At 38.2% G+C, this 24,936-nt stretch overlaps 2 protein-coding genes across 3 annotated transcripts in view; one reads left to right on the top strand and one right to left on the bottom strand.

The window, feature by feature from the left end:
- The window catches only part of NDUFAF2 (NADH:ubiquinone oxidoreductase complex assembly factor 2), a 168,272-nt gene that overhangs the window by 112,197 nt on the left and 31,139 nt on the right, over positions 1 to 24,936 (top strand). For both annotated transcript variants that reach the window (XM_065905172.1, XM_065905170.1), the window contains exon 3: positions 4,974 to 5,014. In XM_065905172.1, the coding sequence (XP_065761244.1) occupies positions 4,974 to 5,014 (41 nt within the window). The remainder of the gene's footprint in view (positions 1 to 4,973; positions 5,015 to 24,936) is intronic.
- Positions 20,375 to 21,592, bottom strand: LOC136146382 (non-histone chromosomal protein HMG-14). Its single transcript, XM_065905269.1, has one exon. The coding sequence runs from the start codon at positions 21,488 to 21,490 to the stop codon at positions 21,185 to 21,187; it is 306 nt and encodes a 101-aa protein (XP_065761341.1). The 5' UTR covers positions 21,491 to 21,592; the 3' UTR covers positions 20,375 to 21,184.

Here is a 24,936-nt window from a genome sequence, read left to right on the forward strand (position 1 = left end):
TGTAGATAAGCAAAAGTAATCAACAGTAACAGAAAGCGCCACTTGTTGGGGGCTATGGGTGAGTTAAGGTGGATGTTTGCATGTAGTCAGACACTTGGGAACTTTTAGGGTGATGATATATTCTATACACTGATTGTGGTGCTAGTCACACAGTTGTGTGCACTTGTCAGAACTCGTGGAATTACACACTTAAAATGGTTTTACTGTATTGTATGTAAATTATACCTCAGTAATGTTGATTAAGGAAAAAGAACAATAATAGCCATGAACATCACAAAATTTGTAACTTAATTATGCCAACTAAATCTAATAATATCCTTAAGAAACTTTTTAGAGTCAATAATTAGAAAATAACTCATTTTATAATATATTTGAAGAATTTTCATAGTTAAACATGTCTTTTTTTGTCTTTTTTTTATACAGTTTATACAGATTTTTTTTAATAAGTTCTTTACGGTGTGTCAACCAATAATTTCATTCTGAATGGTCACCTACTGAATCTAGTGATAAATGTCTCATTTACCTCAGCCCCTGTTGATACTACTTCTAAAAGTGTATTAGCCATTTTCAGTTCTTACAGAATTTTGAAGAAGGTGTGCTTCATAAAGTATTTTCCTGCCTGCATCTTCTAGTCTTTTTTAGTGGTTAATGGGAACTTCAACTTGCATGTTCACTTTTACACTCATTATAGTGTGTTATATTCCAGTAAGAGTATTAAAGTTCAGTGAAAACCTCATGCATACTGATGAGAATGCCAATGAACATTGGTGAAAGAATGCTAGGATCTTAAGGCATAAACTGTCCAGTTATCTTACTATATTCTGTTCAAACAATAGTTACATTATAATGAAGACTGATACAGAATCCATCATACAAATATAATTAGCAATGGCAAAATCATTATATAATTTGTAATTGAATAGAGGTTCAGTTCCAGATTGTTCTGAGTTTAAAAAAAGAAATGTAATGATTTGATATTAGTGCTTATTTCTGTTCCTTCCTCCTTATAACCTTTGCCAGCCTTCAGCAAGACATTTCCTTTGCTGTATGTAGTGATTGGGAAACTAGGGATGATTATATAAATGAATGATAACATTGAAAATTTCCAGCTGTAACCTTTATTGGATACATAACACTGAACAGGCATCAACCATCATCTCAAGAAGACATTTCAAGTATCTGGTTATTGTAGAATTATAAATATTGTAGGATTATTTATTTCAGAAATTGCATGTATCTATCTAAATAAAAATCTCTTTTCCTTGAACCATTTAAAACAAAGTTAAAGGAAGCCCTGATATCTTTCCTTAGAAAACCGTGTCTCATGAGAATGAATAGTCTAGGTTGTATTCATATATTACCTTAATACTTAATATTATATCTATGAATGAATTTTATAAACTTATACAAAACCAGTAGGGTTTAGAAAAACACATATCAGAGTTTCTTCAGCCTATTAATCTACCTTGGAATTAAAAAAAAATTATTTGAGAGTTTCCCAGGTGATCCAGTGGTTAAGAATCCGCTTGCTAATGCTGGGGACACAGGTTTAATCCCTGGTCCTGGACGATTCCCACATGTCTCAGGATGACTAAGCCTGTGTACCACAGCTACTGAGCCCGCACTCTAGAGCCTGCGAGCCACAACTGCTGAAGCCCGTGCACCTGGAGCCTATGCTCAGCAGCAAGAGAAGCCCGCACAATGAGAAGCTTGCACATCACAGCTAGAGAGTAGCTCCTGTTTGCCATAACTAGAGAAAGCCCGCATGCAGCCATGAAGACCCAGTGCAGCCATAAATAAATAAATAAATCTGTAAAAAAAATTTGGATTGTTGGATTTTGATTCTACTGAAGTATTTTTTCTTTTCTCAACCTTATGGAAAAAAGAATTGAAAATTCTGTTTGATAGACTCATCAGTAAGACAAACTGTTGTTTTTCTCATAGTGACAGTGCATTATTGTGCCATTATACTTTTTTGGATGATCTAATGTCTGTGCTAGTGTTCACAGACTCTAGAATACATAGCAATCAGATAAAAAGTGTATTCGTTTTTTGGGGGGGTTTTTTGTTTTGTTTTTTAATGTTTATTGGAGTATAGTTGATTTACAATATTGTGTTAGATGCAGGTGTACAACAAAGTGAAAAAAGTGTAATAATAATGACTTTTATTTTTGATAATATGTGAAAGTGTTTTTAAATCAAGATATATAATTGTTGCTAAAAGGATTATACTTAACGGTAGCCCTAGCACAGAAGTTGACAAACTTTTCCTTAAAGGGCCAGATGCTAAATATTTTAGACTTTGCAGGCCATATGGTCTTTGTTACAGCTTACTCATCTCTGCCAGTGTAGCACAAGTTATAATAGATATGTAAATAAATAAGTATGACTGTGTTCCAGTAAAACCTTATTTATAGACACTGAAATTTGAATTCTGTGTAATTTTCATCTGTCATGAAATATTGTTCTTTGTTGGTTATTTTTTCAGCCATTAAAATAAAAAATAAAAAGCAATCCACGAGTTACAATTTTGCTTGCAGTCTATAGTTTGTCAATGCCCCCCCCAGCAGTTGATTTTTCTGAATTAACTTTCTACTCTAAATCAGAACTGAATATTTATTGCTTAAAACATTTTTAAGGTACATGGCTCATAGTGAATTATTTTAAATGCAGTCTCTTTCCTAGGGAGAAAAGTACCCATAAATAGAGACAATATTTTGACTATAAAGAGGCAGTTGAAAAATTCCATAGCTTACTTATTTCCTTGATTGTGCAGAAGAATCTTGATACTGCTAAGCTGAATTTTTTTTAATACAGGTCAAAATCCCATTACAGTGATTATTTTTATAGTGGGAGTACTCATTCAACAACTGTATTTAAGTACCTACTCTTTCGAAGCATTTAGGTAGTAGATAAATAAATCTCCCATGGATACATCCTGCCTTTGACAAACTTCCAGCCTAGAAAGGAATATAAAATCTGTGCAAGTTGTGGCTAAAAATGAACTAAATAGAGCTGGAAGCCAAATAGAAGAGAATGCAGATGATAACAACAGGGATCGAAGTTCAGAAACAGGAATAGATAGAGAAGGCAAAACGCTGGGTACTGTATTGAAAATACATGTATGGGGTTAGTGCCAGAGCGAACAGAACAGGGAGAAATAACCAGTCACAGGCCCACAACTGAATGTTGCTCTTTCCTCCCTCTGGGCTTATCATGAGAATGGATCCTGCTACTATTACTTGGAGCAGGCAGGCTACTGGAACTAACCTGTCAGAAGAGAAGGTGGCTGGTGAATGGACAGAGCTCAGATTTTAGAGCCAGTTAAACCAGCATTTGATTCTCTGTCTGTTACCTGCTAGATATGTGAGTTTTGGCCAATTGCTTCATCTTCCTGAACCTCAGTTTCCCAGTCTTTAAGATGGGGTTAATAATGCTTAGTTTCTGGCATGTAGTTAGTGTTGTGACCTATTCCTCTTCCTAGTTTAGCGTTCCTTGCTTGTTGCTTATAAACTTTGAGAAACTGCTTAGTAGAGCACGGATGGTTTTTGCAGCCAGTGACAGGGTCAGATGTGGATTCAAATTCCACCACTACTACTTAAATGTGTAAACTTGGGAAAGTTATTTAATTTTTCTATAAAATAAGCATTCTTCACAATTTTGTAATGAAGATTGAACCAACTAAAGTGATAAAATTGTTTCTACTTTTCAAAGACCATATTCCTTGCAGTATATCAGCATATGTCCTCATAAGTCAAGCAAGTTTTGTTGATCTTTGTTTTTCGGAATCTGTTATAAAAAAAAAGTACAGGTTTATTGAAAAATAGTAAAAACTTATACTTTTTTTTTTTTTAAACTTATACTTTTATGTTTACTGTATGCCAGACTCTGAGCTAAGAATTTATATATATTATTTCATATAACTTTCACAATAATCTTAAAATGTAGATACTAGTATTATAATTTTATAGATGAGGAATCTGATGTGTAGAAAATGAAATAATTTGCCTCAGGTTACATAGCTAGTAAGTACTTAAGTGGGGATTTGAACCCCCAAATTCTGCCTCTGCTCTTCTAAGCACTGTATCACATGTCTTCTTGTGATTCTGACACACTTCCTCAGAGGCAGCCACCTCCACTCCCTTCCTGTTGCTAATAGCATCTAACGCAGTGCCCCGTGTCCAGTAGGCACTTAACAAGTATCAACTCTTCTGCTGTGCATCTCATCTCCCAAGTGTTGGAGCTTAAGGCCTGTTACACCAACCATAGGAGATAGACTGCTTGCTGCAACAGATTAGAAGAGAAGGCTCTGAAAATGAAAACTTTTCTCCCTCCATTCTTTTATATATTGAGCAATAATTGGTTAATGTTACCAGGATAAGTTTAATGTCGCTTACTGCATTATAATTTGGCCTATATGCCATTATTTACACTAAATTGAATTCAGATGCTTGAGGTATGATTTTAATTATGAAACTGTCCCCTCGACAGTCTCCCCACACTCAAGTATTTTTTATGACACAGATCATTACCTGACATATGTTTTGGTGATTCTTTTCTGTGGCCCCTTCACTAGTATATATGCTCCAGAAGAGGAGGGAGCACGTTTGGTTCCCTGTTGTATCTCTAGTCCCTAAAACATGCGTGCGTGCTAAGTTGCTTCAATCGTGTCTGACTCTGCAACCCCATGGACTGTAGCCTGCCAGGCTCCTCTTTCCATGGGGTTCTCCAGGCAAGAACACTGGAGTGGGTTGCCATGCCCTCCTCTGGGGGATCTTCCCGATTCAAGGATGGAAGCCACGCCTCTTATGACTCCTGCATTGGCAGGCGGCTTCTTTACCACTAGCACCGCCTGGGAAGCCCCAAGACAATGTATAGCAGGTGCTTAATACATATTTGTTTCATGCGTGAGTAAATAAAATGTTTGTGCAGTTTATAGAAAACTTACGTTTAGTTATTATTTTTCTTTCTAGCTTGGATCAGAAAAACAAGAAAGACTCCGCCTACTATGGAGGTAAGAATACACAAGAAAATATTCAAATATGTGTCTGTAGTGCTGTGCTTCTCAGTTGAGAGTTTGTACTCTCAGAGATACGTGAAACCTCTAAAACATATGTGATGCCACCTCTCCAAAATGTTAATTTTACTCCATAGAAAATAATTTCAAACATCTTTATAATAAAATAAATGTAAAAATCATGGAATATAACATAAAATTTATATAAAATTTTAAATGAAGTGATAAAAATTTAAAACAAAATAAAAATACTTTAGAGGATGTTTGGACTTAGAGCAGATTGCATCAGAACATTTCCCTGGCCTCTGGGAGTTCTCTGTTCTCATATGGATGCTTTGGTGGAAGAGTTGAGAAACACTGAATCTCTTGGTCCTATCCAAACCATGCTGTTTACTTTGCCCTTAATTTTATATAAAACTATAAAATTTTGCAATTTGTATGTAAATTTAATGCCATCAGGTAGCCGAAGAAACTTTAAAATATACAACTAGCAGGTAATAGGTAGCACTCAGTAACTAATAGTTGAATCTGTATTTAAAACTACAAACATAGGGAATTCCCAGGTGGTCCAGTGGTTAGGACTTCACGTTTTCACTGCCCAGGGCCTAGGTTCTATTCCTGATTGGTGAGCTAAGATCCTGCAAGCTACATGGAGCAGCCAAAATAAAAGCTTTAGAAGCAAATTTTGGTGGTATGCAGAATGAAAAATGTAGCAAAGCTGTGGTATTTGTGTTTTTAAAACATGGTTATTTCAGTGGCAGAAACCAGCGCAATATTGTAAAGCAATTATCCTTCAACTGAAAATAGATTTTTAAAAAAGAAAAAAACATGGTTATTTCATAATTTCAAAACAATTATTTCATAGTTTTTATTTTAAAACAGTAGCAAAATGTTTGTAAGAGGTAAATGTATCTCATAGAAGGCAAGTTTTCAAGTTAATTAATATACTGCCTATTCCTTTTCTTCTACTATTGAGGATTCTTCTTTTCCCTCCCTATCACACAAACCCTGTTGACAACATAAATGAGTTCCAATACTCAGGCCACACTTTTTAAGAGGTGAGTACTCCAAGGCAGGATTTAGGGTAACCTGTAAATTAGTATACCTGTCTTTACTGTTCCATACCTCCTGGACTGACCCTATCAGTGTTTGTCTGACCAAGGTCTAAGTGAGCATATCACTAAGCCTATTTCTAGCTTTATATGTTGCTTCCACCTTGACCTTGTCCTACTCTGAATAAAAGTGGGAAAAAAATCAGTGTGATCCAGTATGCAGAAGTATCTTCTGTGGTTTCCAGTGGTAAGGATGGATCACGGAGCCCTTCTTGTGTTGGCTATAATGAGAGCTACTGTTCTTAGAGAAAAGGGTGCTTCTTCTATCCTCAGGACTTGGGAAGCCTTCTTTCATGGAAACATTGATACATGTAAAGTGATTAGATGGAAGTAACTGCAATTATCAGGCCTAAGTCACCACTCCTGTAAATGTTAGGTAGTCCCGTCATCTCAGACAAGCTCCAGTTAAAACAGTGAGACCAAGTCATTCCGTCCATGAGGCTCACATTCTCAAATATCTGAAAAGGAGCCTTCTGTTTCCTCTTTTCAAATATACTATTAATTGCAGTGTTCTTTATACAGAACAGTCCCCATGTCTGTGGGCCCCCAATACACACACACATCCTTTTCTCTCCCTCCTGATCCTTTCCGTTTTGTTTCAGGAATTTCCATTTTTTTTATTAGCAAATTACCATTCACATTTAATACTGTTCTAGGGATTTTCTCTACCACAGAACCTCTACTAAAATCTACCTGTGTCTAAAACATAGTGAGCCTCTTCTTTCCTTGAAGTGGATTGTGCCCATTTTCCTACAAGGCATAGAAAGAAAGTAGGATTTTTCCCCTATCGTTTCTAAAATATTCTTCCATATTGTGGGCCCAGGAGAGTGTAGTACCTTTGCAGTCTAAGTAGATGTCTTTCAACCTGTTCATCATTTTTATCTTTGCTAGTGTCCAGGGCACTCTCCCACACTGATGGCAGAGATTAAAACCAGACTTCCATTTTTTTTTCTGTCACTGTCTAGTTCTTTGACTTTGTTCTCACACCTGTATGCCTAACTCAAAGAACAACCGCTTCCATAACCACACCTTAGTTCATATCATCACCAAACACCACTCTACCATGACAACTTACAAACTTTTCAATCCCAGATTCTACATATATCATATTAAGGAAGAGGAAAAACCCATTTACAAGAAAAATAAGGCATGTATACGGAAAACCACAAGAATTAAATGGGATTATTTAATTATAAGGTTTATTATAAGGCAAATATAATATAATAGGTTATTATAAGGCAAATTCCACCCAGATCAAGAAATACAACTTTGCCAGCTACTCATATGCCCCATCTCAGTACAACCTCCTTCCTACCCACAAAAGCAACCTGGAACCCTGACTTTTGTAGTAACCATTTCCTCACATGTTTAAATAATCTTTCTTCTCAACCAAATGTACACTATAGTTTAGACTTGGCCTGTTTTGTAAAAGCTTCATACTTAAGTCTCTGCCAGTTTATATGTTCTTCCTCCATCGCTTTTATTTCTTGACAGATTTATCTATTGAAAAACCCACCCAAAGTTTGCCACAGTCTAGATTTTGCTAATCTTATGCTCTCTGTGTAGGCTTCCCAGGTGGTGCTAGTGGTAAAGAACCTGCCTCCCAATGCAGGAGACATAAGAGATGTGGGTTTGACCCCTGGGTTGGGAAGATTCCCCTGGAAGAGGGCATGACAACCAAGATCAGTATTCTTGCCTGGAGAATCCCATGGACAGAGGAGCCTGGTGGGCTACAGTCCAAAGGGTCTCAAAGAGACAAAACTGAAGTGACTTAGCATGCATGTACGCATGTTCTCTGCGTAATCCAACATGTTCTCCTGTTCCTCTGTCTTCCAAATTGGCAGCTGGATCCAGCAGCTAGATATTGATGTTTGATCTTTTTGTCAAGAATGTATAAAGTGTTTGGCAAGACTACAGGAGAGCATTGTGTCGGGTTGTCCTTTTTGTGATCTTTGTAGATGCTCATGCTTAATACGTTTGGTCAATTCATTGAAAACAACCTCCTGTTAATGCATAGCTTTTGAAACTAGTTTTTTAAGATGCTGCCAGTAATTTGAGTTCTCTACTTTTTTTCAAATCTGTTAGTGAACTCCCCACCCCCAAATAGACTTCTGCCATATCATATAGGCTATGGTTTGTTATTTAGTCAGTCAGTCACGTCCAACTCTTTTGCAGCCCCATAGACTGTAGCCTCCCAGGCTCATGGCTGAAGGTAGCCAGTAGCAATTAGAATTACCATTTACAGCAGCATCAGAAAGCATAAAATACCCTGATATAAATTTAACAAACTATATGCAAGACATGTAGACTTAAAACTATAAAACCTTGGTAAGAGAAATTAAGGAAGACCTAAATTAATGGGGAGATATATCTGTTCATTGATTGGAATATTTAATATTGCTAAGGTGTTAGTTCTCCCAAAACCTACTGATTTGCAGCAGTAATTCTTAACACTTTGTCATGCATCAGTTATAGAGAAGCCTTATTATAACACAAATTGCAGGACCTTTTCCCCAGAGTTTTTGATCCACAAAGTCTGGAGTAAGGCCTGAGTATTTGCATTTATAGCACGTTCCCTGGTGATGCTAACTAATGCTGCTGATCCAGAGCCTGTACTTTGTGAACCGCTTCTCTACAGACTGAGTCAAGTAAAAATCCAGTTAAAATCCCATTAGACTTGTTTTGGTGGAAATCAACATGCTGATTCTAAAATATATATGGAAATTCAGAGGACCTAGAGTAGCTGAAAGCAGTCATGAAAAAGGAGACAACAATCAGAGGACTTATGCTCTAACAATTAGAAGACTGACTTTAAGACTCAGTCTAAAACCATAATAATTAAGAGCATGGTACTGGTGTAAGGATATATAAACAAATAAATGGCAAAGAATAGAGAGTTTAGAAATAGTGTACAACCAGCTGGTGTTTGGCAGTAGCACCAAAGGAACACCATTAGAAATGAAGAGTCTTTATAACAAGTGGTGTTAGAATAATATCCATATGGAAAAGCTGAACTCGATCCCTCCCTCACATCATACCCAGGTATTAATTAAAGGTGTGGATCCTAAACTAAACGTAAAAGTTAAGACTATAATGCTTCTACCAGAAAACATAGTGGACGGCTTCCCTGGGGACTCAGTGGTAAAGAATCTGTGTGCCAGTGCAGAAGACATGCGTTTGATCCCTGATCCGGGAAGATCCCAGATGCCACAGAGCAGCTAAACCAGTGAGCCACAACTATTGAGCCTGTGCTCTCGAGCCCATTAACTGCAACTGCTGAAGCCCGTGCATCCGAGAGCCCATGCCCTACACAAGAGAAACCACAATGAGAAACGTGTGCACCAAAATGAAGAGTAACTCCCACTCGCTGAAACTGGAGAAAAGCCTGAATAGCAGCGAAGCCAGCACAGTGAGAAATAAATAAAATGATAGAAAAAGGAGAAAACAGTGGGATATCTTTATAACTTTGGGAAAGACAGGAGACAGCAAGCACCATCATAAGAAGAAACATTGATAAATTGAACCTAATCAAAGTTAAAAACTAACGCCCAAATCAAAAGAGAACATGAAGAAAGGAACAGACTGGGAGAAAATAATCCCAGTACATGTAGCTGACAAAGGACTTGTATTCAGACTGTATAAAAACCACTGCAACTCAATGATAGAAGACAAAGCTAATCAAAATGGGGTGAAAATCTTGAATTGGCTTTAATAAGATTCAAGAACAGCCACTAAGCATGTGGAAAGATACTTAACATCACTAGTCATCATAATGGGATGCCATCACGCATCTATGAAAATGGCTAAAATTTAGAAGATTGACAGTAGCCGTAACTAGAGCAACAATAAATGTACATATATAACCATTACAGTGCTGATTGGTAGGAAAATTATATAACCATGTTAAAAAAACTGACAGTTTCTTCCTACCCTATAACTCAGCAGTTGTAGGCCACCTTGATGATGAAGGAATCCGGTTTTTTGGGGGATTTTTTTGGAATCCGTTTTTAGGCTCACTTCTTGGGATGTTCTGATCAAAAGAATCTAGTTCCTTGAAATACTATTTAAGCTTCCTGATTCATGCCCAGCCCAACTTTCTAGCTTTCCTCTTTATATTTGCTATATCCATCCTACCTTCAAAGGTACTCCTTCCTGTTTCCCAAGTTGAATGTCTTCTATCTCTTCCATCAACTGGGCTCTTCTGCTCATGCTTAATTTCATTTAACAAACCCTTTAAAATCATTGCAACACTCTTTGCATAGCTAGAACATGGAAGCAACCTAAATGTCTGTCGACAGATGAATGGATAAAGAAGTTGTGGTACATATGCATGATGGAATATTACTTGGCCATAAAAAGGAACACATTTGAGTCAATTTTAATGAGGTGGATGAACCTAGAGCCTATTATACAGAGTGAAGTAAGTCAGAAAGATAAATATTGTATACTGACACACATATATGGAATCCAGAAAGATGGTACTGATGAATTTATTTGCAAGGCACAACGGAGAAACAAACATAGAGAACAGACATATGGACACGGGGAGAAGGGAGGATAGGGTGAGATGTATGGAGAGAGTAACATGGAAACTTACATTACCATATGTAAAATAGATAGTTATAATTCAGTTGCTCAGTCATGTCCGACTCTGCGACCCCATGAATCACAGCACGCCAGGCTTCCCTGTCCATCACCAGCTCGCGGAGTTTTACTCAAACTCATGTCCATCGAGTCAGTGACACCATCTAACCATCTCATCCTCTGTCGTCCCCTTCTCTTCCTGCCTCCAATCCCTCCTAGCATCAGGGTCTTTTCCAATGAGTCAGCTCTTCGCATGAGGTGGCCAAAGTATTGGAGTTTCAGCTTCAGCATCAGTCCTTCCAATGAACACCCAGGACTGATCTCCTTTAGGATGGACTGGTTGGATCTCCTTGCAGTCCAAGGGACTCTCAAGAGTCTTCTCCAACACCACAGTTCAAAACCATCAACTCTTCGGCGCTCAGCTTTCTTTATGGTCCAACTCTCACATCCATACATGACCACTGGAAAAACCATAGCCTTGACTAGACGGACCTTTGTTGGCAAAATAGATAGCCAATGGGAGTTTGCTGTTTGTCTCAGGGAACTCAAGCAGGGGCTCCATGTCAACCTAGAGGGTTGGGATGGAGAGGGAGATGGGAGGGAGGCTCGAGAGGGAGAGGACATATGTACACCTATGGCTGACTTATGTTGGTGTTTGACAGAAAACAAAAAAAATTCTGTAAAGCAATTATCCTTCAATTAAAAATAAATAAATTTAGAAACAAGAACAAAATTGTGTAATGCTTTCTTCAACTTTTCTCCCAGCTTCTTAACTCAGAGTTAGTCATTTCTTTCTTGATATAGCTATACTGCCTTATGCACTTATATAAGCCATTGAGTTCAGTATTATAATTACTTATTTGTTCATATATCAGACTATATTATGGGCTATATGGCACAGGGATTGTATCTTTTTCATTTATATATCATAAGCACTTGACACAGAACCTGATTCATTATTAGATAGGCTTTTATTGACAGACTTGAAAATCTCAATGCCATGTAAGTATATTACATGGTTTGTATGACAGAGCTAGAATTTCCAGCAGCCAACTATAAAATAACCCTGAGAAACTGAATATATTTTGAAATTGAGCATTGCTTGTACTTTTTTTCATGAAAGTTCACATTTTAGTTCAGGTTGCAATATCATTCAATACCTGTTCATCAGTTCAATACAAGTTGAATTAACATTTCACAGAAATTAATGAGGTAAACTTTTCATAGTCCTAATTATATCCCATTAGAATTCACATATAGCAAGTATTTTGAAATATTACTTTTCCTTTCATACTGACAAGACAATAGGAAACACAATTTTTTGTTTGAAAAAGTGAATAAATGTATTGACAAAATATGTGACTCAGCAGTAGGTTTACAGACAGTAGAAGAAAGTGGTAATATTAGAGCTTACTCACTTCTTTTTTTAATACATATGCTCAATGAAGGGCTTCTCTGGTGGCTCAGCTGGTAAAAAAAAAAACAAACAAAACCCGCCTGACAATGCAGGAGACCCAAGAGACGCAGATTCAATGCCTGGGTCAGGAAGATCCCCTGGAGAAGGAAATGGCAACCCACTCCAGTGTTCTTGCCTGGAAAATCATATGGAGAGGGGAGCCTGGTGGGCCACAGTCCATGAGTCACAAAGAGTTGTACATGACTGAGCACACACGCCCACAAGCATGCTCCATGAAAGAGGAAGAAGAAATTCTTGAAACGAGTAGAGAATGGAGCTACATGGTGATACTGTAGTTGAAGGAGAGGCTGGAGCTGCGAGGTAGCACCTTGTTAACTTGACCATATTCTCAGATCTGGACTGAAGGCTCCAATGACTCATTTTTCATCCGTGTCCAAAGTGATTTGGCTCTTGAAAGATATCACAACGACTAAAACACAAGAGAGTTTGTAAGTGTTGCCAGAATTCCAGTATATTAATTTACAGTAAGAAATTAAATTGGCATAGGAAAAAGCAGTAGGATATGAGTATGATATTTGGATGAGAAAAGTTAAGTAGTAAAATTAATGTTTAATTGCATCAGGCCCATAATCACCTGTTGTGTCCATCTCACCATAGGGATAGTCTGACCACACGAATAGCCTTATGATTTGGAATAGAAAAAAATTGCCACGTGCTTGTTAAGATTTTTCTTCCCATGAACAGTGTTTTTATGGATTGTCAGCATTTGTTTCTATGATTCCCTTTTTTTCTCTGCTTCTCTTTTCTAATTGACCTATTATTTATTTTGCTATTACAGTAGTTATTTTATGGTTAAATGTTGCTGGCCCTGCAGTTCTTTTTTTTACTCTTTTCATATCTCTGCCCTGGTCTGTCTTGCAATTTAACTTTCAGAGAGGACTCTGAATTTCTGAGGCCCATCTCACTGTTGTCTCTAAGTGACTGACATTTGTTGAGCACGTTCTTCGTGCCTAGTATTATTAGCTCATTTTATAAGTTACAGAATCAAAATGTCTTAGGATTAACATTTTGCATATATAATCCTATTTTTCTACAGACTTATATGGGGAGTGTATGTTCTAATGGAAAAATAGACCCCCTACCCTAAAGCTCACAGTATCACTGTTGGAAATGTGGTGGAATTGGATTAAAAAATTGTACCAACTTCATGCTCTGAGTTATAACATCATTCATTTAAAGTGAATGAACTAGAGATGCATGTATCAAGATGGATAAATCTCAGAAACATAATATTGAGTAAAAAGAGCAAGTTGCAGAAGGTTTCATATGACACAATACCATTTATGGGCTTCCCCAGTGGCTCAGTGGATAAATAACCACCTGCAGTGCAGGAGACATAGGAGATGCAGGTTTGATCCCCGGGTTGGGAAGATCCTCTGGAGAAGGAAACAACAACCGACTCCAGTATTCTTGCCTGATATATCCCATGGACAGGGGAGCCTATGGGCTACAGTCCAAAGGGTCACAAAGAGTCACACATGCTTGAGTGACTAAGCACTATCATTTATATAAAGTTTGAAAGCAGGGAAAGAAAAATGGACTTCTAAGTAAAGTTAGTCAGTTAAACATATGTGTTTACTTTCTCCTTTTGAGCTTAATGAAAATTTAAGGGTTTATTTTTAAAAGCATAAATTTACAAGGTCAATGAAAAATTGAAGACACAAAAGCAGTAACAGTGTTTTAGAAACTGGAAAAACAGATGAGCAAATGTTAGCAAACTTAGCAAATCTGAGAAGCATGACTCCTAGCAGAGAAAAAAGCTTAGAAGGAACCCAGTTTAAGGAACAGAACCCCAGAATGCTCAGTAATTAGCAGTGCCAGGAACCTGAAAGTGGAGTTGAGGCTGATGCTAAAAACCACCTTGTTGAAAATCTGATTAAGAAGCAATTAGGTGTTAACCAATAAATGTAGAAGAAATAATAGAGTTGGAAAGTCACCATTTTTCAACTGTCTTTGTGATAATCAATTCAAGGGAAAATCATTAGTGGATATTAAAACCATTGGATCAAATTTTGTTGGGGAATAGCACATTTACATGGTCTCAAGGTGCCCTACAGATTTCTTATTAATTACAAAGAGGAAGAAAAAGTAACTTTATAGTGGACAAATTTCACCATACCACCTTAAGCAGTTAGTAAAAAGTTGTATCAAGTAGAACAGACTTCACATCAGGTATGCCTCTTTGTATAATGCAGTGAGAGTAAGACATCATTCATGTAGTGTGTGTATATATATATATTTTATTTTTTTAACAAACAGCCTTAATCAATTCACAAGGAAGTAACCAGAAAACCTCATGAAACTCCAGGCTCGTCATGTCAGTGTAATGAACAGCAAAGAAAAACTAATCAACGTGGCAACTAAATGTGACATGTGATCCTGAATGGGGAGAAAACTTAGCTATAAAGGATAGCATTGGGATATTTCTTTAAATTTGAACATAAACTATGTATTAAATGATAGCATTGTATCAGTGTTAAATCTCCTGAAGAAAAAGAAAAGGACACTGTTAAATTCCCTTTGTGAAAGTCTGAAAACCATGTAACTTCTCTACCCAGTTGAAAACTGGAGGTTTTATTCATGGGGAAGGGAAAACAGTACAGACTGTTTTTCAGACAAATATGATGGAAGAGGTACATTCTGAAAAATAAAGGGATTAAATGAACACATACATACTGAACATATAAAGTTGAATTACAGATAAGTATGTGGGAAATAAGTAATTATCATTATCTACAGGAAAAACCTTGGGTAGAAAAAGGAAAAGTAATCTTAGTATACAGAAAACTCACTTGTTGATAGTGTTTATTCATATTACTAATATAAATATTGAATATTGATCTATAGCTATATTGAGGATATGCTCATTTGCTCAGTTGTGTCCAACTCTTTGTGGTCTCATGGACTGGACTTTAACAAAACCACCAGGGTCCTCTGTCCGTGGAATTTTCCAGGCAAGAATACTGGAATGGGTTGCCATTTCCTTCTCCAAGGGATCTTCCCAACCCAGGGATTGAACCCCATCTCCTGCATCTCCTATATTGGCAGGCAGATTCTTTACCACTGAGACACCTGGGAAGCAGGATAAATCCTCATTTTCAGTAATGAGAACTTTATATAATGCTTAAAACTGAAAAATAAAGCAGTGATAATAGAAGAATGTTATGGAGGGATTGAAACAAAGTCTCCTTGATAGCTGTCAACACTCTTGTGACTCCCTGGTTTGGCCTGTACTATAAATACCAGCCAGAAGAATATAAAGTAGTTGTTTCCCAGGAGAAGGAAATAATATTTTTCATAATAAGCCTTTTAGGACAACGTGGCCTTACATAACTTTGATTTAAAGAAAGAATTTGAGAAACCACACACACAGTGCTGTAGATGAGTTCAGTTCAGTTCAGACGCTCAGTCGTGTCCGACTCTTTGCGACCCCATGAACCGCAGCATGCCAGGCCTCCCTGTCCATCACCAAGTCCCGGATGGATGAGAGTAGCAAAGTTTTTTCTTCAGAGTGCCTGATAGTAAATATTGTGGCCATTGTGAGACAATCTCTGTTGCAGCTATTTAACTCTGCCAGTTTTTTCTCTGAAAGCACTCATGGGCAATATGTAGACCAGGGGGTGTGACTGTGCCCAACCCAACTTTGCTTACAAGGCAGGCAGCTGCTGGATCCTAGTTTGTCAACCCCTGCTGTTGGTTGGTGGTTTTCAAATTGGGATACCTGTACCCTGGGTACACAAAGACTTCCTGTGAGATATACAGGTATGGATAGCCTTAAAGCAGTTAATTTCCATGTTCTCTCTTTTCATAAGTAGTCCTTCCTAAAAAAGATTTGCCGGAGACCCTTCTGGTCTGCCAGTACTCCTTTCTTTCTTTTTTCATAATCATCTGTCTTTCAGAAGAAAAGCTTACTTCTTGTCCACCCTAAATCTAACTATGGTGTATTGCCTTGGAATTTAAAAATCAGGGCACCAAACAAAGAGACATTGGAGAATCTATCCTGAGGAAAAGTCTCTTGTAGAACAAAACAGAAAGCTTCAATAAAAATTATTGAAAGGGGCAACACATTATTTTATCCAGGTGACAAACTCATGGCAAGACCCCATGCCTTATAGTGTCTCTGTCTACCTAGCTATCCATTATCTCTCTTAATACTAAAATTCCACAAGTGAGAAAGTTGTCATGGGCACACATAATAGCAAATTTATTTGAATTTAAAATTTAAGTTAGACTTTTTTCTGACAGTCAGATTTGGGTGATTGGATTTGACATTGGGGACTGGTTTTGCCAATTAAGTTATATGGTTATATTTTCCATAAATTGAATAAACTAAACTGCAGTCCAAAACTTTAACAAGAATGTTTAAAGCATGTATTCAATCTACAATAAACTGCCATTATTTAAGTGTCAAATGAGCACGGTGGTACATAGTTTTTAAAAGTCTTAAGAGATGAGCATATAAAAGTTTTAAAAACCACTGCTGTTTTGCTTATGGATCTATAAAGATGTAGTAGAAGTATAAAAACATGCATGTAGTTGTTACTGCTGGGGAAGGCCAGTGTGGACAAGGGGTCACAGTATTTTTTTGGTCATATCTGTAGTTTTTCTTTTTTTTAGTTTTTATTTTCTTAAATTGGATGGTGGTCATACCTGTAGTGTTTTCTTCCTTAAGTTGGTCATATTTGTTGTGTTTTATTTCTTAAGTTGGATGGTGGGCACATGGGCGTGTATTATATTATTAGCTATATTTATTTATGGGCTTCGCTTGTAGCTAAGTTGGTAAAGAATGTGTCTGCAGTGCTGGAGACTCGGGTTCAATCCCTGGGTCAGGAAGATCCTCTGGAGAAGGAAATGACAACCCACTCCAGTATTCTTGCCTGGAGAATCCCATGGACAGAAGAGCCTAGCAGGCTGCATTCCATGGGGTCGCAAGAGTCAGACATGCTTAGTGGCTAAACTACCACCACCACGTTTATTTATACGTTTATACGTTTATTTATATTTTCCTTTGAAAAGAATACAGTGAAACCTTATAATCATATATTTTAACTGAACATGTTGGATCCCTGATAGAAAAATAACATATTCAGGGTAAAATGAAAAATTAAATGCTTGAAATTCTTTTTTTTTTTTTTTCTTTTTTAAATATTATTTTATTAGTTGGAGGCCAATCACTTCACAACATTTCAGTGGGTTTTGTCATACATTAACATGAATCAGCCATATAGTTACACGTATTCCCCATCCCGACCCCCCCTCCCACCTCCCTCTCCACCCGACTCCTCAGGGTCCTCCCAGTGCACCAGGCCGGAGCACTTGACTCATGCATCCCACCTGGGCTGGTGGTCTGTTTCACCATAGATAATATACATGCTGTTCTTTCAAAACATCCCACCCTCACGTTCTCCCCCAGAGTTCAAAAGTCTGTTCTGTACTTCTGTGTCTCTTTTTCTGTTTTGCATATAGGGTTATCGCTACCATCTATCTAAATTCCGTATATATGTGTTAGTATACTGTAATGTTCTTTATCTTTCTGGCTTACTTCACTCTGTATAATGGGCTCCAGTTTCATCCATCTCATTAGAACTGATTCAAAGGAATTCTTTTTAACGGCTGAATAATATTCCATGGTGTATATGTACCACAGCTTCCTTATCCATTCATCTGCTGATGGGCATCTGGGTTCCTTCCATGTCCTGGCTATTATAAACAGTGCTGCGATGAACATTGGGGTGCACGTGTCTCTTTCAGATCTGGATTCCTCAGTGTGTATGCCCAGAAGTGGTATTGCTGGGTCATATGGCAGTTCTATTTCCAGTTTTTGAAGAAATCTCCACATTGTTTTCCATAGTGGCTGTACTAGTTTGCATTCCCACCAACAGTGTAAGAGGGTTCCCTTTTCTCCACACCCTCTCCAGCATTTATTGATTGTAGACTTTTGGATAGCAGCCATCCTGACTGGCGTGTAATGGTACCTCATTGTGGTTTTGATTTGCATTTCTCTGATGATGAGTGATGTTGAGCATCTTTTCATGTGTTTGTTAGCCATCTGTATGTCTTCTTTGGAGAAATGTCTATTTAGAAAATACCAAAAACACTTAAGGAGTTACATGGTAATATGTATAAGTAACAATAAAAAAAGGAAAAGAATCAATGTGGTTTAGTTTTGGGAATTCCTTTTTAAATATTTAATGCTCTTATGGTTTTATTGTTCATTCAATTACTTATCAGGCACCTAGTATGTGCTTAATAGGTAACATAATTTCTTTGTAGACGTATGTTGTACATACCAGTTTGTCCTAGGTATCTTAACTCTGTTAAATTATGTGTAAACCATTTTTAGTATCATCTTTTTTCCTCTGTGAAACTGAATTAGTCTCATTCTTTAAGGTTGCAAGGGAAAAACAGTCACATACTGCCTTCTGAAACTGGATCTCATTGCAAGTTTACACAGAAGCTTTGTATCTTCAATGGTATAGTCCTGTGAGATCTTTGGTTTATGAGATTGGAAAGGATATATCCTGAGCTTCATCAACGTACCATTCTTTATTTATCTACTAGCATTTCTGCCTCCCCAAAGGAAAAGATGTGGTTGAATGGGTTTACCACCATCCACAGTGAAAGGTCCCTGTTGGGCCAAGTTTTATGCCAGTTATTTGACCTCTTTCTTACCTAACTCATTTGTGGCTGCCTTTAACCAGACCAGGGAGCAGGCTTGTCCCCAGTCAGGACTGCCTGAAGCTTAGAAGTTTATACCTGCCAGTGTAATTTTGGGGCACTTTTGTGACTGTGACTTGGCCTATACACTATGACTTTACTTGATTTTTTCCTTGTTTTATTTAAAAATTAGTAAACAATAATATTTCCTAGAAATAATAAATTACCCCAACTCCTATGGCTGGCTGCACAGCTCTTAACTTCTAACAAGTTAATTTACTCATGTATTCATTGGCACATATTTGGTATGTTTATTGCTTTGTATCTGATGTTTTCACTTAACTGTCATAGTAAAAGAATATAAAAAAGCACAATAGCAGGACACTCAGAGATGCCTTTTCTATGTACCTTCTTTGGTATTGCTCAGTTGTGTCCGACTCTTTGTGACTCCATGGACTGTAGCCTGCCAGACACCTCTTTCCACAGAATTCTCCAGGCCAGAATACTGGAGTGGGTAGCCGTTTCCTTCTCCAGGGGATCTTCCCAATCCAGGAATTGAACTGGGGTCTCCGGCATTGCAGGCAGATTCTTTATCAGTTGAGCTACCAGGGTGACCCTTTGGTATTGATCTCTACCTTTGTGAAAACTGAGAAAATATGAAACTTGCCATGCTTCTCTAGAAAAGTGTAGTAAGGATGAAAGTGAATCATTTGTGTGTTTTGAGCTCCCCAGAGTCTATACTCTAACCATAAGCTAGTGAGCATCTCTAACTATAGGTATTTATTTATTAATTGTGCTAGAATTTTTGTTAGTTTATGCTATAAATCTTTGGTTCTCAAAACATTGATTTTAGATGAGTCTTACAAAAAAGGAGTATCTCAAATTTCAAGCCTCCCACCTTTCTCAGTCTGAAAGGATTGCTTCTCATATACTTCTGTACAAAGCTGAGGCCGGAGTTTAACCTTAGTTTTGGTACATATTTTCTGCTGTTTTGACTTTTATCTGACTTTTAAAGCAGAATATATAAGCTTTTTAAAAGTTGTATATAAGTAAAGTGCTATTATTCATTATTTTTGGATATACTTGTGGTCAGGTTCTTCTGAGATTCATCATAACCTACTGGGTGCATATTTTAAAGTGCAGAATTAGTTGTGAGTAGTTAACCTTCTGAGTCATGTTTTCAGTCACTAAGACAAGACCCATTTAAAACTGGGTTTACCTCCATAGAGGAAAAAGGTTAAAGAAGTTAAAATGAGAGTAGGGTTTTTGTTTGTTTGATTCACACTTTTTCTCTGTTATCTCACCAAACAATTTCTTGTAATTTTCCTTTTATTCATTATTGTTATATTCTTTACAATCTAAATTTTAGAAGAACTAATTGCTGCTAATCACTTTTATCAAATGTAATCTGATCATTTGATTTGCCCGCTGAGGAGCAAAGGGTGTAGGTGCCATACTTAGCACCCTTTATTTTAAGACGCCCAACTAAGGAATAGACCCCCAAAACACATAACTCTTTTTTTTTTTTTTTTTTCTTTTATAACTGAGATTTTATTGGTTGTTTTGAGGATCACTACACAGACATTTCAATTTGTACACAATTCTTCACATACGTACCAGAAATCTAAAATATCATGTAGTTGTGATTCTTAACAGTTATTCCAGTGACTTTCCAGCTTAAAATTTGGAGCAAACTTTCCTTAACAGGATATCAAGTACCAATATCTTCAAATATTGATATGTTGTTACATAAGTCCCACTGATTCACAATTTAATATCATATACACTACATATCCAAACTGTCAATCGTTCACAGCACATTAACCAAGTTACTAGGAAAACTGGACTACCACGACCAAAGATGTTATAGTATAGTGCACAAAATTCTGACCAGGAGAGCCAAGATCAAAAAGTGGTTTGCTGTAGGAAATAATTCTACCAAAACAATATGGGAAGAGAAGTAATTTAAAGTGTTCAAGACATTAAATGCACAACTGACTCCAAACTGCCATTTAGTATGCTTTTGTATTATAGGATATAAAAGCTACCCCCCATCTATGGAATGTTAAGCTGACACCCAAGACAATCAAAGCCTCCCATATCCAATATCCCACTATTTTCTGGTTGTACCAAAAAATAAACAACCAGCAAATGATTTCACCTCTTAAAAAAAAGCATTTACACTTAAAAAATGGGATGAGGTGGGATTCCCTCCTTTTTAAAAATGTTTCTAGAGCTACTAAAAAACTTGCATTTACAAAATAGTTGATAAAAATATTCCTCTGGATTGTACAAGAAGGGAAACAGGGACCACTGACAGGACTGAGTGTGTGGTTATTAATCAGACTTGGCTTCTTTCTCTTCTGCTTCATCAGAGGCTGGGCTCTCCTCGTTTTTAGTCTCTCCATTTTCTGCAGGCAAGTCTTCTTTAGTCTCTTGGTTGGCCACTTCCGCCTGTTTTCCCTTCGCTCCTCTTTTCCCTTTTGTTTGCACTTTTTTGTCTGAAGATTTATCCTTTCCCGCCGCCTTTTTTGGCTTCGTTTCCACTTTTGCAGGAGCCGGTTTAGCTGACAACCTCGCCGATCTCCTCTTGGGCTCCTCCTTCGCCGCCCCCTCGGCGGAGCTGACCTTCCTCTTGGGCATCGTGGCGGCGGGGCGGGCGAGAGCCGGATGCCTGAGGGCCGCGGCGCGCCGAGAGCCTTCGCGAAGCTGAGTAGCCGGACCGCTGCCGCTCCTCCCGCCGCCCGAGCTCAACACATAACTCTTAAAGCCAGTTGGACTTACATCCACGAGACACACAAGACTATAGCAAACAAAGAAGTGCTTGTTAATGGACAGGAATACTCACCACAGACGGAGCAGGTAGAAATGCCCATTTCCCTGAAAGGGGCCTATCTGCATACTTCGAAAGTTGCTGCCTGTGGGTCGGGCTTCAATTTAGCACACTGTCTAGGGGACGGCAGCAACCCTCCCTGGGCAGCAACCCTCCCTGGACATCGGATAAACCAGCAGACACCTGTCTACTTTCTCCCTCCAGACCACCCAAGTTGCTGGTATCTCCCTGCATAAAGCTTGTACATACATCTGGTGCCCCGGCTTTTGCAGTAGCTGCCAAAATGGACAGATGACTGAATCACCTGGCTCTGATAGCCGCTGGGGCTTGCATTCATGAGCCCCACAGGACTATAGCAAACAAAGAAGCATCTCTTAATGAGCACAGGAGCACCCTCTTTTCTCTCCCCAACCCCACGGCTACAGGAAACAGGAATAACACCTACCTGCTAGCTTCTCCTGGGAAGAAGCTTAACTACATACTTTTGAAACTGCTTAGCTGCTGCCTAAAGTCTTTGACTATGTGGATCACAATAAACTGGAAAATTCTTAAAGAGGTGGGAATACCAAGCCACCTTACCTACCTCCTGACAAACCACCATACTCCTCCTGTATGCAGGTCAAGAAGCAAGAGTTAGAACTGGACATGAAACAGCAGAGTGGTTCAAAGTTGGGAAAGGAGTATATCAAGGCTGTATATTGTCACCCTGCTTATTTAATTTATTTGCAGAGTACATCATGCAAAGTGCTGGGCTGGATGAAGTACAAGCTGGAATCAGGACTGCCAGGAGAAATATCGATAACCTCAGATATGCAGATGATACCACCCTTATGACAGAAAGCAAAGAAGAACTGAAGAGCCTCTTGATGAATGTGAAAGAGAAGAGTGAAGAGGAGAGAGAGACTGGCTTAAAACTCAACATTCAAAAAACTAAGATCATGGCATCTGGTCCCATCATTTCATGGCAAATAGTCACTATCTGCAGTGATTTTGGAGCCCAAGAAAATAAAGTCTGCAAGGAGATCAAACCAGTCAATCCTAGAGTACATCAACCATGAATATTGATTGGAATGAATAATGCTGAAGTTCCAATACTTTGGCCACCTGGTGTGAAGAGCTGACTCATTAGAAAAGACCCTGATGCTGGGAAAGATTGAAGGCAGGAGGAGAAAGGGACGACAGAGGATGAGATGGTTGGATGGTACCCCTGACTCGATGGACATGAGTTTGAGCAAGTTCTGGGAGATGGTGAAGGACAGGGAAGCCTGATGTGCTGCAGTCCATGGGGTCACACAGAGTCGGACACAACTGAGCAACTGAACAACAGCTGCTGCCTGATTCAGCTTCCAATCATCCAGCATCTGGGTGTTTAATACAGTTATCCCTTCGAGACACTGATAGGTCTTGACACACCCTCAACTGTTGAGAGCCACTGAAATTAAAGAAGGTGGCCTGGACAGTCACAAAGCTTTGGGAGACAACCAGGAGCGCAGGCTGTGCTGATTAATGAGCTTCAGCCTCCACGTGAGACCAGGGTGTCAAGACTGGGAGAGGTGGCGTTTTATTTAATAAGTAAACACCAACACAGAGATTCAAGGAAAATGAAGAAGCAGAGGAATGTTCCAAACAAAAGAACAACTAAGTAACCAGAAAAAAATCTTAATGAACTGAGATAAGTGATTTACCTGATAGAGAATTCAGAATAGCAGTCATAAAGATGCTCACCAAAGTCAGAAGAGCAACATATGAACAAAGTGAGAATTCCAAGAAGAGACAGTAAATGTAAAGAGAAATCATAAAGCTGAAGAATATAGTAATTGAACAGAAAAATCCAACCTAAGCATTTAACATCAGACCAGATAACATGGAAAAAGGATCAGTAAACTTGAAGACAGGGCAGTGTAATTCTTTCAGAGGAGCAAAAAGAAAAGAGAATGAAATAGAGTGAAGAAAATTTAAAGAACTTGTGGGACACCATCATGAAGACCAACATACACACATTATTGGGATCCCAGAAGGAGAAGAAAGGGGCAGAAACATTATTTAAAGAAGTAATGGCTGACCTGATGTGAAGAACTGACTCATTTGAAAAGACTGATGCTGGGAAAGATTGAAGGCGGGAGGAGAAGGGGACGACAGAGGATGAGATGGTTGGATGGCATCACCGACTCGATGGACATGAGTTTGAGTAAGCTCTGGGAGTTGGTGATGGGCAGGGAAGCCTGGTGTGCTGCAGTCCATGGGGTCACAAAGATTCGGACACAACTGAGCAACTGAACAGAACTGAAAATGGCACTAGTGGTAAAGAACCTACCTGTCAATGCAGGAGATGTGAGAGACACAGGTTTGATCCGTGGGTTGGGAAAATCTCCTGGAGGAGGGAATGGCAACTCACTCCAGTGTTCTTGCCTGGTGAATCTCATGGACTGAGGAGCCTGGCAGGCTATGGTCTGTAGAGTTGCAAAGAGTTGTAAATGACTGAAGCGACTTAGCAGCAGCAGCAGCAGCAGCAGCAGCAGCAGTACCTAACTTACTACTCTCAGTTTTTCTAAACTGAAGTCTTATGGAATTTTCAGGGTAAGTTGAGAAATTTGGATGATACCCCCACCTCTGGGGAATTATGACTCAAAAGATAGCCTTTTTTTTTTTTTCCTTCTTAATTTATAGTTAATTTTGTCTGTGCTGAGTCTTTGTTGCAGCACATGGGTTTACCTGTGCGGGCTAAGTTGCGGTGTGTGGGATCTTAGTTCCCTGACCAGACTGAATCCCAGACCGTCTGCATTGGGAGTACAGAGTCTTAACTATTGGACCAACAGGAAGTCCCCAAGATAGCCTTCTTATCTCCAAAGGCTTTTTTTGGTTTGTTTTATTTTTTTTATTTTTTTCCATTCATTTTTATTATCCAAAGGCTTTAAGTGATTTGTTTCTTGTTATCACTTTCTTCTAAACATACTTATATAACATAGGTTATTGGCCATGGACACTATTTTTTGATCTATTAAATTTTTTATCATTAAGTTTGCTGTGAGTATTAATGTCTCTAAAAGTCAGTTTTATTTGCATTGCTGTAATTCCTAGTTCCAAAGTATAGAAGGGACTTTCACTCTTTTAGGTAATGATTGTGACTGTTAGTTAAGGGAAAGTGCAAGAAGATGCATTTGAACTTTTCACATCAGAGCCAAATAGTGAATGATCCACAGTGATGACTAAAAGAGATAGCTCAAGTGATTAGATATCTACAGATGAATAATTAATT

The sequence above is a fragment of the Muntiacus reevesi genome, chromosome 14 (assembly GCF_963930625.1).
Source record: "Muntiacus reevesi chromosome 14, mMunRee1.1, whole genome shotgun sequence".
NCBI lineage: Eukaryota > Metazoa > Chordata > Mammalia > Artiodactyla > Cervidae > Muntiacus > Muntiacus reevesi.